The sequence below is a fragment of the Pezoporus occidentalis genome, unplaced genomic scaffold (assembly GCF_034315485.1).
Source record: "Pezoporus occidentalis ecotype Australia unplaced genomic scaffold, CSIRO_AGI_Poc_V1 ctg117, whole genome shotgun sequence".
Taxonomy (NCBI): Eukaryota; Metazoa; Chordata; class Aves; order Psittaciformes; family Psittacidae; genus Pezoporus; species Pezoporus occidentalis.
In genome coordinates, this window is record NW_026912961.1 from 27,054 (window position 1) to 40,393 (window position 13,340).

General features: G+C 40.3%; 1 protein-coding gene across 6 annotated transcripts in view; it reads right to left on the bottom strand.

The window, feature by feature from the left end:
• ERCC6L2 (ERCC excision repair 6 like 2) overlaps positions 1-6,741 on the bottom strand; it is a 31,555-nt gene extending 24,814 nt beyond the window's left edge. For 3 of the 6 annotated variants that reach the window (XM_062640035.1, XM_062640017.1, XM_062640044.1), the window contains exons 1-3: positions 6,433-6,739; positions 4,100-4,524; positions 884-1,003 (exon numbers count right to left, since the gene is read on the bottom strand). In XM_062640035.1, the coding sequence (XP_062496019.1) occupies positions 884-1,003; positions 4,100-4,524; positions 6,433-6,442 (555 nt within the window). In that variant the 5' untranslated portion in view covers positions 6,443-6,739. Of the gene's footprint in view, positions 1-883; positions 1,004-4,099; positions 4,525-6,432 lie in introns of all 6 variants that reach the window. The other 3 variants (XR_009968786.1, XR_009968783.1, XM_062640026.1) reach the window with 3 other exon arrangements.
• Between the last annotated feature and the right edge of the window lie 6,599 nt (positions 6,742-13,340).

Genomic DNA, 13,340 nt, shown 5'->3' on the forward strand with positions numbered 1-13,340 from the left:
TGGGAGTGGTCTACAACCTCTCTCTGTAACCTCCTTCAGTACTTAATGGCCTCAAAGTGAAACTCTTTCTCTTATTACCAGTCAGGAGTGTTCCTTGTTTGTTTGGTTGTTTTTCTTCTTTTATGTGATGCGCTACCCCTTCACTTTTTCCTCTTTGCCTGTATGTCCTGAGAAACCCGTATCCATTCCTCAGAGAGCCACAGTCATATGAACAGCACTGCCAAATATTCCAATTTTTTCAATATGATAAAAACAGTACTCAAAACCAGAAATTCCTTAAGTCCTATGCTGGGTAAACTTAAAACAATCTTCAGATTTCTCTCATTCACACAGAGCTTTTAAATGTATCTTTACTAGCTCTAATCAAATACAGGTCCTTGGATCATCAGTCTTAACTCCAGAAATTATGACACTCATTCAAGAAAACATGTGCAGTCACAAGAATATTAACAAATTTTCCAAATATATACGTTCACCTTAATTATTTATATATCCTGTTAATACATGTGCATATGCTTTTCTTACTTGAGAAACACAATCCCACAAAACTGTAGTTTTCTATTCACTGACAGGGGCTTTTCAAATTACTCTAGCCACAGATGTCATACAGGTATTTCCAAACGTTTTGTGTTAGTGCTGATCAACAGTTTTACCAGATTCAACAGTAACAGTTAAATAATGCACTATGACAGTCTGGAAAACTGAAGGTTTCCCTAGCACTACTATGAAGACCATGAGCCCTTAATCCGCCAAATTAGCTGAATTTTAAAAATAAGTATGCATAAACTCTGAAAGCAAGCAAAAAAAATGAAAAAAAAACCAAAACAACTCCAAGTATTGCCTTTTACCAAAATCCTTAAGCTTGTATCACTAAAAGCTGTACCTTCTTGGGGTTACACTTGGGTTCTTTTTTCATTGTCCTCAGTAAAAATTCTGGCATATTATTTTCAATATCCTCACGTGTTCCCTTTTTGTGCAACACTGCAGCCAAAAACGAAATGACCTTGAGGAAGAAAACAATTCTCAGTGATTATGTACAAAAATGCAAGCAGAAACTGAGGGAGATCCACTGAAAAACAAACAAACAAACAACCCCCCCCCAAAAAACAAACAAAAAAAAACCCCCAAATATAACCCAAAACATTTAGGACAAAATCTTGGATGGGATGTTGTAAAGTGGTTTGGATCGGAGTTGGGATTTTGTTTGGGGGGTTTTGTGTTAAATCAATCTAATTTTTAAAATAGGAACCCCTTCCCTTGGAGAATCCTGAATTCACAATAAGAGCAACTAGTTGCTCTATTTCACTCGTTCATCCACTAAGTGGAAAAGTCCCCAAAACACACAAGAGACTATGAATGAACTCAGAAAACCTAAAACTGAGGTATGCCTTGCAGTTTTCCATTTTCAGGATGATACTTGACTCAGTAGCAAAAAAGAAGGAAGAGATACTTGCTTAATATCTCTTAGGGAGAAGTATACTCCCCACTATACTTCTGAAAAAGCAAGAGGTTTAAACTAGAGCTTAATTTAACAATTTTCACTAGTATGTTGTTTCCTGTATACTCCATTCCTTCCAATTCCTGTCATTAACTTCAAAACCAGCTCTTCCTGTTGTGTTTAGGCTTCACTATCTTATCTGTCCCAAAACGGTCAAGGTGATTTTCCTTTGATTATGATTAAGGCATTCATTATTATACACCACAGCAAGGACAAACATCCCTGCATAGGCTATTACAAACTTCTCCCATGACAATCCAAAACAGGAAGAAGGCACAGAGACTGGCCAGTACACGCATTATTGATGAAATCCACTTGGGATAAAAGGTATCCATGGGGCTAAGCAGCAGCAAGGACCAGATGCATCATCAGAGGGGTGCCCTTCTTTTGAAAACTCAACAGGCTGCCTTTACTCTGAGCAGTCAGCTCCAGCCCCTTCCTTTTGCAGCTGCTACACAGCTGTTCATAGCAGGGCTGCAGTAAAGCTACTAGCTGTTGATTTCCAAAAAGGAAGAAATTTCAAGAACTTTCTCCCCCTAATGGAAGGCGGAAGAAGAGAAGGTGGAGAAGAAAGAGCCAGACAGGAGTGCAGAAGTCCAGAAAAAATACCCAAGAAGAGTAAGGGTTGATGAGCAAAAGAAAGAAGAAATCCATCACATATGGGGCCACAGGGTGAGAAAGAGATACACAGGAGAAAAGAAAACCAAACATTTGCATAGATAATATTTCATATGAACTGACGCTAAGAGGAACTGCGAGTTTTCACGTTTAATTTTTTTTCTTCAATCCTTTTGAGAGTAAGAATGAAATTCAACTGAACATAAAAGCTCCATGTGTCTTCCAGATCTTCTTTCGGAAGAATTATGCATCACAAATTTAACAATAGAAAAGACTACAAAAGGGCAACTGTGATGACAAACCTTTGGTTTGTCGAGATAGAGCACGAAGCAACCTAAAGGCCTTGCTAGGAAACTAACTTAGTGCGATCACATTAAGAAACAACATTATTCTACTTGCCCCCACCTCAACTTCATCTTGAAATTAAACAGCCATACAGTCAGGACAATTAAAGCAAAAATCAGTTCAGAAGTACAAAGAATATTAAAATGCAAAAGTTGTCTAGAACACCCTTTATGTCATAAATCACCCTATAATTCAGAAACAATAAAGCTTATGCAATTGACAAATATAAGTTTTCTGTAAGACTAAACCATTACTTGAAGTTTAACTAACACTTCTTTTTTAACTAAGTGAAATCCTCTTTTACTTCATATCCTGGACTGCCTTTCCCCTGCTGAACCTGAACATAAATACTGTGTTTTATAAGTAATACACAAGATACTCTTCAAAACTTGACACTGCGAGGAAAAGAAATAACCACTAGATCTGAATTCCACACAGGAACACACTATCACTGTGTGACAAATGTGACCAAGTCATTACAGAATCAGCTCTGAGGTACAAATACACGAGATGCAAGCAAGACAACTCATTTCCTCCTGCCCCATTTACTGTCTTATATAGATGCTTCCTGCTACAGGAAATCAGATTATTTGCAGTTCTGAGTAGTAACAAACTTCTGTAAGTACAGAGCTCTTAAATTGCCATGGACAAGAAACATAGTCAAGCTTAAGTAAAACACAAGGTAAATGGATGAAATTTAGTTTCAATAAACGTGTCAACAGATCAGCAGCAGCTACACAAATTCGTGAGGGACCTCTAAATGCTCTATCCAGAGAGGTTTTGCCAGTTTAATTTACTCACTCCTTTTGTCAAACTTGCTACAGAATAATACTTCTTTGCACTGAAGGGTGTCTGCCATCATCCTAAATGGAAGGGTGAAGGACAACAGAAGCTACAGCCTGTATTTGTCAATGAAGCAATGATCTTGCATTTGACACACAGAGGGAGAAAAAGAGAGAGGGACAAATACTAGCCACCACAGGATTCAAGCTGCTGGCTTAAAACAGAAAGGATTAAAGGGAATTCTCAAATGTAAAATCACCCTAATTTTAGTAAAATAAATAATTCATTTGGGCCACACTGATTCAAAGCATAATGGAAAAATCCTGTTACATTCTGTCTTTTCATCAACCAAAGTTGTATTTCCAAAAGAGTAATAAAAATAACATAGGACATTTAAGCACTTTTTCCAGAAATGGGAGTAAATGTGGCTGCTCCTATTCATTCCCAGTACAGCTGAACTATTTGTTTTCAGGAAAAAAAAGATATTGAAAGAAAAGTCTGATAAGGGTTGTAAGTTCTTTTAGCATACTCCAGTGCAGACTCCTTTCATAGGATGTACAGGTAATCCTCCAGGTAAATTCAACATAAAATGAATACTAACATTGTAACCACTGTCATTATCCATGCTTACACCAAAAGGGGACACAGCCCAGTTTTGACACTTATCAGGAGTGATCTTAAATCAGCAGTGCCTCCTGACTCTAAGTGCTGTCCTGGACAGTCACATCCTGCCACCTCCAACTCCACAACAGCAAAGGGAGGTTAAGCTCACTGACATGGCATTCTTAAATAAGTTATTTTTAAAACGATTAAAACCTCATAGAAAATACATTGCCAAAAAAACTTAAAGAATACCTGTATTGTCTTTCCAAGGCCCATATCATCTCCAAGAATACACCCCCTTTTATTAGCATAATGTCCATACAGAAATTGGACTCCTTCCCTTTGATAATCACGTAGGTATCTGTTAATTGTATATGGAATAAAATCACCATTGTCAGATAATTTAAAAGCAACTGCAGGAGATGGAAAATTCTGGTCAGGAAAATAAGGCTTTTCCAGATCACGATCATCAAATATTAAGCTTTTCCAGGGCCCTCTTCTGTCTTTGACTCTACAAAGTTTAGTTATTAATATTTTCCTTTCTTCAGACTCTGAGAATGATACAACAGCAAATGATTTTCCATTCTTGTCCTTCTCAATAGAAGATATTGTTCCTTCATGAAGTTTCCCATCTTCAAGACAAGGGGCAAGGCACTTCTCCCCAGTATGCCAATTATCTACAAAAAAACCACAAAGACACAGAGTGATAAACTGGCCAGATGCACAAAGTATTTCATTATGTCACATTAATAAAACATTGGATATAAATTTATTTGACAAAATGCATACAACTTAAAAGAATTTATTGAAAGTAGCACTAGAATCAGGATACCTGTTATTGTTTAGAACTAAATCCTGAGGTAGACATAAAATTATAGTTTGCTGAAACACTGCTATGTTACAAATATCTGGAAGCGTATACGAAGAAAATGTGATGTAAAAGCAAAATTCTGATACATTAAGTTGTTACGTAGTGGCTTCATATATGTAAATACTGATGCCTGCAGGTTTAGTGTCCAATTAAAAGACCACAGGACCTTGTTTATTAGACACTTTGGATCTACCAGAATTTACTACTGCAGTGTTAGTAAATTGTTTCATGATTATAATCACACAGCAAAACATCACCTTTCTCACAACACAGTCTGGAACAGGTAAAAACAAACAAACAAATATGCTTAGAAACAACAGAAGTGTACTTTAAGTGCACCATTTGCCTATATTGCTCATCAAAGTGGCTAATTACTCAGTGAACTAAATGCCTACAGCTGTCAAGTCTGGAACTGTTAAAATCCCCTCCTCTGAGTGGTCTCACTACAGCCTTAATACAGCATATCAAGTATTAACAACACAGATGACTGACATGCTTCATTTTCAGCTATCTCATTTTTACATTTAATGCGCAAAGACAACTTTTTTCAAACGATAATGTATGCTTCCAACAAAGAATAGGGAAGATAAGAACAGCAGTGTATCAGAGTTCAAATAATTCACATTGAAAAACCCAACAAAATACCTCAATCAGAAAAAACAAGGCCATCACTCTTCATAGTAAAAAGAGAAAGACCTTGTAAGTAACAGTTGTACACAGTTTTCCAAATCTGAACTGAGCAATTCTTGTCCTTCCAAATTTGTGAAGACAGTTTCCAACCTTCCCAGGCTCTGCCACCCCAAAACAAAGAAAGGGACATATAACTAATTTTAGCACTTTTATTATTTCTTATCTACTTGTTGGAATAAGCCCTGCTCCTCCTTAGAAAGTCGTTATCAGTAGCAGTGAGAGGCACCTAAGCTTTTTATGGAAAGAAGAAAGTCAGACAGAATCTTACATTCAAAGCACGTATTTGTACTTCATACCTATGATCAGTGGTAGTCCACTGTTTCTGGGCTTCTCAACCCAGCTACTTTCCAGAGGGAAGAAAAAGAAAACAGGAAGTCCTGAAGACAAGAAATTCCACCTTCCCCCTTTTTCCTGTGTCAGTGCAAAAAAAAATTCATGGAGAAAGACAGGTTCTTCTCACCAGTTCCTGAGCTCCTGGAAGTGTACGCTTACAGGATTATTCTCCACAACGTACAAGATCAGTGATAACTACTCATTTAAAAAAATTTCATTAAATTGTATATGCTAAAGAAAACAAACCACTCTGGTCATAAGCTGACATCCATGTAATAGTAAAAATAAAAAAAAAAAAAAGGAAAATTCTCTTCTAAAATTCTTTGGCCTTAAAGTATTCTTTAGCCACACAGACACCCTGGGCTAGGTATAGCTTGTGCATGTAGCAAACCCCAACACACTCCTCTCTTTAAAGTAGCTCCATTTCCTCTTTACCACATGCAGATTCCTTGCATTTGGGGTCTTATGACCACAAATTTTACAAGTATGCTCTTTAGCACTGTCAAGCTTTTGCATGCTATGAACTTGCATCCCACAACCTAAACTGATGACCTGCTTCTTATACTAACGAGATTATAACTACAACCTTTCCATTAGACTATTTGAAGGTGTCTTTCATAATGCCTCCCATCACCCTCACTTGAGAAGTTTAGCCCCACACCCTGCGACCAGTACATAAACTCCCCCATACCTTCAGCCATTCTCAATGGTTTCCTCAGAGACTTGAAGCTCAAACGTATCTTTTTGTGGCAAAGGGTGAAGAACAAACAGTATATTCAACATATGATACATATCCAATCTCTTAAAAGTTAAGCCATCTGTACTGTGTATCACAGATGCTCAAATCAACGCAAAAAAATGTGCACACGAACTTCTCTCAGTAGCATCTAAGTCTTTGAGCAATTTCTGAAAAACAAGAAGCGATACTGAAAAAATGAAAGAACAGTTAAATATGCAAAACAAAGTTTAAAATAAGACAGCATTTCTGTAATTACTTTCTTTTACAGTAATATCTGAAGCATATTACATATTGTGACAGTAAAGACTCTCAAGTTAAAACCAGGATTTCAAATGACAGCACCTCTGTCTTCAACTAAGCATTTACTTGAGTTTAATAAGCTGCACATAACTTTTCAGAACTGGAGTTTCAGGCGTAAAGTGGAATAAATTGCATGCTTCAGTGCTACCAAATCCCAAACCTTGTGAGAAACAAGGCATAGAATAAGAAAAAGAAAAGAAATGCAATGGTAGTAAGGACACCATTGCTACAAAACTCCAGAAAATAATGCTGCACAAGCCAAAGCAAGAATTACTGCTTTAACCAGACTGATTCACTAATTTTTTGGGTTATGAACCAAAACTATATTTGTATATTTGAAGAAAATCATCTGGTATGGCTTTCTGATATGGATACAGTACACATACCATCATCAAAGGAAGTTAATACTTAAGATGTCAGCCTCTACTCATCATTGTTGAAAAAAAAAATGTGCTATTATATATTTACTAAGAGTATTAAATCATAGTCATAGAATCAGCTAGGTTGGAAATGACCTTTAGTACTATCAAGTCCAATCTTTACCCCATGGGCAGCCAGTTTCTCCAGACCACTGTGTGAGACAGTGTCAAATGCTTTAAAAAGGCCCAAACAGACCTTATTAAATGTCTTAACAGACCTATTAAATATCTACAGCCTTTCCCTCTTCAACCAGGTGGGTCACCTTGTTGGACAAGACCAGGCTCAAGCAGGACTTGCCCCTCATGAACCTACTGTCATACACTAGCTCCTTTCAACAATTACTCCTCCACAAAAAAAAAAAAAAGAAAAAAAAGAAAAAGAAAGTGAAACTATCATGACTGCTTTCTAATTTTAGAGGACTGATCACTGAATGTAGACCACAGTTTTGTACACTCTAGTAAGTTACTTGTCACAGCAAAATTCAAGGATACTGTAAAGCAAAAGCACTGCCATTCTTCAGTTGTAAAGCTTAACTATGAAGTTGATAAACAAAGTCTGAAAAAAATCAAAAATGTTCTCCGCCAAAAGATGTCAAAGCAGGATATCATGAGTTCACACAACCACACTTCCACCTGTCGCAAGAACCAAACTCGAAATGTATGCTGCTGGTAACAGATCCGATTTTAAGAGTATTTTCTCCCTTCTATTTCTAAAACATATATACGGGCACAATCCAGCACCTCAGCTCTGCCGTTAGCGAGGCCTCACAGCACCATAGTATCAAGACGTGTGCCCTGGGCACTGCCCACTCCCACGGGCCCACCGTACAGGGAAGCACCTTCCAACTACCACGCCCGTTTTCATTTTTCACCTGAGCAAAGGTGACTGCACACTGCGTATGTGCAGTGCCTGCACGTCGCTCTGGGAAAATAACACGAACATGCTTACCTTGGACACCGACACTCTAACCTTTGGCCGTGCAAAACCCTTGCCTGGCCGAAGGCGACTAGGGGGCGAGCGCAGACCTTAGGCCTGCCGGACCGCCGCCCTAGCGGTCTACAGCGGCAAGAGGGGAACACGGGCCGGCTTCGCTAGGCACAACACCGGAGGGCACGGGCAGAGGAAACCCAGGAGGCGCAGAGCAGTCACCCAGCAGGCACCTCACACCTCGCCAGGGAAGGGAAGTGAAGGGAAGGGCGCTCACCCTCTGCCGACTCCAACAAGGGCGGGGCAGCCTCACGGCCCCCCTTGCCCTGCCGGGTCGCGGGAACACTTAGGCTCCCGTCACCGGGTCAAGCCCACACCACTTCCGGCCATAGGTGCGACTGCAGACTCCTGGAGGGAGGGAGTTATCGCGACAAGAGCGGTGCGGCGAGACTTCCTTCTTAAGGGAGCCCGCGGTGAAGGGCGAGGAGCAGGAAGTATCGCGAGGTTTGCTGGTCCTATCGCGAGAGGCTGGCGCGGCGGGGTGGTGCTGTGTGCCTCGTTGAAGGGGGGGGAGTGTTCTCCCTCGCCGGTCATGGGATTGTGTGGGGCCATCAGTAGCCGCGGTGCCGCGGCTCGAGGGGTACTCGGGTCAAGGGTGGCGAGCTTCCGGGAGAGACGCGCAGAGGGCTGGGAGTAAGTCGTGTCTGTGCTGTATTACACCCACAGGAGCGCAGCGAGGTGTAGGACGTGTAGGGGTGTTGTGCGAGTTAGCCGCTGCTGCAGGGTGCGGCGTTGCCCCTCAGTCTGCCCGCTGAGCGGGGCAGAACTATCCGGGGTGGAATGATTTGGCATCTTGACCCATACTGCTATACTGTAACGTGAGTTTCCTCCTAATGCAGCCCTTGTTTGTAACAGCATCTGGAAAGGATGTTGTTGCAAACGGAGTTAAAACAAGCCAAGAGCAAGTTATTTTGCATGAAGAATTTGCGCAGGTAAGGAAGTAGGGAAAGAAGCTGGTACCCTGCAGACGCTGCAGAGCCCAGCGATGGAGCTGGCGTGGTGGACAGAGCTGGCTGCGGTGAGGTAGTCAAAGTACAGTAAAACCCGATGTACCCCAGGAGATGGCACTTGGGGAACAGGCCTAAGTGAGAGGTCCACTGATGCCCGTGCTCCACTGCTGTCCACCTTCAGGAGAGCTTGGCTGGACATAGCAACGCTCTGCAAATTGTAAACTTGATCTGTAAGAAGCATATTGCTCTTGCTGAAAAAATTCAGACCCACCAAAAACCACCCAGATTGCTTCACATCTCAGTCGGAATTTAACAGAAAGTACATGAAGGAATGAATTTTCAGATCCATGTTACTAGCGTGGGTCTATGACAAAATGCTTTCAGATGTATCTAGCAGGCAATACTAAGTAGTTTCACAAGAGGTGTATTATGTGCAAATATAATGCAAGAAATATTTTTAAACCTTTAACAGTTTGGGATGAATCATTGCTTCTACTTATATTGTAAGTTCAGGCATTTTAGTGACGAGGGATTAAGCATTAGAGAAAAAAACTAGGATTCTTTTAGCATATGCAGTAAAACTATACAATGAAGATGGATATTCAGACTAGCTAATCAAAATCCTACATCCTACAGTATTTTCAGAAACCAAGGCAATAAATTTTCTAGTGCATGGGTCTCCATGCTTTTTCTGCATGCAGCTAACATTCAGGCAGCTGTCTGCCTGCTCGAAGAATAAAGAAGCCTTACAGAAACTGGAGCAGCATTATGTTGCTTCTTTAAGTCATCTGCTATTAGCCAGAATTTTGTTCTAATAGAAGTTAATGAAAGATGGATGGTGTTTGATCAACAAATTATATTAGACTAATGGGAATATAGCAAGCTTGAAAGCACCAATACAGTTGTTACGACAATAAACTGCATGAATATTGGGCACTGCATACGTTGGGGGAGGTTGTTCAACAATAAAACATAATATAGTACCAATAAATTACATTGTTTTAAAAATATACATGTCATCATGCACTTAACTATGTTCATGCCAAAAGAACATGGGAAGAGCCAAACAAACATTAAACCAAAGCAGAAAACAGGATGGCATTTCAGATCTTAAAAATCTGGCAAAATAAACACAATGTAACTTTACCATGACCTCAGATACTCAGGCTCTCAGATACTTATAGTCAGATACTTTGTATCTCAACCCTCAGAGCATCTTGTCAAAATCAGCAAGTACATAGGCTCCAATTCGAACACAAGCTATTGAAGCTATTAAACTGAATCATGTTTGAAGGTAAAGGTGTGTTTATACTACAAGGTGTTTATTTAATGAATGCTATGTTGCGTTTGACTCTTAGCAAGATGTTTGTGCTTAATAAAGACATTCTCATGCAGAATACAGCTGTTATTTTAGTCACAGATACAGTATTACAACTTCACAATAGAAGGAAATAAGAAACTTATTAACCTCTTGCTCAAACATGCTAATTTTTCTAATAGGCAGGTAAATTCTGCCTGCACTCCAAGAATCCCATTCTGCTTTTATGTCAGTGGTAAGACCTCAGTTGGTTAGCTGGAAAGAGAATTGCTCCTGAAAATCCCAATGAAGTCACTAGGGTGAGTCTCCATTACAGTTGTTAGGTACGCTCTTGATGCTCTTCCCCTCAGGAGGGAGATTATTAAAATTCCTCTCCCAAATTAAGAGCAGTTTCTGTGTCTTTGCTTAGCTTTGTTAAAAAAAAAAACAAAAAAAAACAAAAAGACAAAAAAAACCAAACAAACAAACAAAAAAAACAAGCTAGAAAACAAGATGGCCCAGTAAGATTAAGCCTTTTTTCATGCAGTACCCTTACAGGACCAGGCCCATAACAAAAATGTTTTCAGGGGGTAGAGAATTCTTTAGCTCTGTCATGTACCTTTAAAAGTTTCTGTGATATAAAAGTCCATCTTTCAGGAATCTTTCTAGCACAAGTTAGAAGTTATCTGCTGGGATGCAAAGAATGTCTCACACCGTGTTCGTTCAGGGAATGATTTGTAAAAGGATTTCATTTTGAAAAGCTGTTGCCATTACTGAAAAGTTGAATATATCCAAAACCCTTATTAAAATTTGAACTCTGCTCATATTTGACTTAGTTTAGATTTCATAAGAGGAGTGTCAGGCTCAGATAACAACCAAAATGAATTGGATGATGGAGATAAGCACTTTTTAAATATGTGCTATATCCCTGAAAGCATTTCACATGTAACATTGTGGCCTTCCTGTTCACTCTTCTTTGACAGAGAGAGGAGATAAATTAACTGATGTGCATCTAAAAAGAGCAGCTTAGTTACATTTACAGCATCCTGCATGTCAGTATGTCTGAAAACAAAGCAAGCTGGTGATTCTCAGATGCACTCAGCATTTGCAAGCCTGAAAGCCTTGGAAGGTACAGGCACTTAGAATTTTTGAAAATGTCATTCAGTTGTTTAATTCTACAGTAGAAGAAAGAATAGGTGGTTCAATTCACTGGTATGAATTAAGCATGGAAGCATTAAGGGTGCTACAAAGAGTTTATAATGGGATGTGCACTGAATTAGCGTGTTGGAAAGGTTTTGGTCTCTCCATCAGTTCATTTGCCACAGTATTTTACACATTACCGATTAACAGTACTGAAGACACTCTCAGAGTTCTTTGTGGAAGTAAGCCTGACTAGGTGCTCTGAAGTGCCTGTTCACTGATGCACACCCATAGGGAACCAAAAAGACACATTAGAGCCCTAGAGCGCAGAGCTGTAGTCTTTGGGATCACAGTGATGTGGAGGGATAGCTCTGGGCAGATATAGGCTGTTTAGTAAGGATGGGCCATGACAGTGGGGAAAAGAGCTGGCATTTTGTGTGAGATAGCAGCAGGGGTACATGAAGTTCTGCCTGGTGTGTAGTCACCATTAGGCGGCAGAGTCTAGGATCTTGAGAGAAGGGAATAAAGCAGGGTCATAACCCTGAACCTCAAGAGTTCAGACTCATGCTTGACCAATCCACTGGCCTTCTACAATGAAATGACTGCTTTCGAGGGCTAGAAGAGACCAGTGTATGTTGTTTATCTTGACTTCAGCAAGGCTTTCACCTCTTTCTCCCAAAACATCTTCCATCTACAGGCTGATGAATTATGGGCTAGATAAATGGGCAGTGAGGTGGATTGAAAACTGGTTGAACTTCTGGGCTTAAAGGATTATTATCAGCAGCACAGAGTCCAGTTGCAATCCCATTACTTGTGAAGTATTCTGGGGTCTGATACTGGGGTCAGTACTGGCTTTGTATGACTTGGATGGTGGGACAGAGTGTATCCTTAGCAAGTTTATAGGCGGTATATAATTGGGAAAAGTGATTGAGAGATCACTTGTGTTGCCATCCAAGACTGCGACAGCCTGGAGAAATGAACAGGTAGGAATTTCATGAAGTTCAACAAAATCCTGCACCGGGGTGGAATAACCCTGTGCAGTAGTATAGGCTGGAGATCAAATATTTGGAAAGACGCTTTGCAGAAAATGACCTGTGGGTCATGGTAGACAATAAGTTGGCTATGAGCCAGTGGTGCACCCCTGAAGCACAGGCAGCCAATGGCATCTTGAGCTGTGTTAGAAAGAGCATTGTCCAACAGATTAAGAGAGGTTATCCTAACCCTCTGTTCAGCCCAGGTGAGACCGCCTCTGAAGCACTGTGTCCAGTTCTTGGCTTCCCACAAGACAGAAAACAGACATGCTGTAGAAAGTCCAAGTCCATGAAAATGAAGAGATGGGAGCATCTGACCATACCAGAAGAGCCTGAGAGCTGGAATTGTGCAACCTCCAGAGAAGTCTTGGGAGAAATCTTTTCAGTGTGCACAAATACCTGATGGGAGGGTATAAAGAAGATAAATCTTTTCAGTGTGCACAAATACCTGATGGGAGGGTATAAAGAAGATAAAGCCATACTTTCTCGATGGTACCCAAGGCAAGAGGCAGTCAGTGCAAATTGAGACAGGAAATTCCATTTAAAGATAAGGAAAAACTCTTCAGCTATGAGTGTGGCCAAACACTGCTGCAGTTTGCACAGAGTTGTTATGGAATCCCCGTCCTTGGAGATACTCGAAACTGAACTGGACATAAGCCTGATCAACCTGTGCTAGGTGACTGCTTTGAGTAGGGGAGACTAGACTAGATGTGCCCTGGAGTATTCCAACCTCAG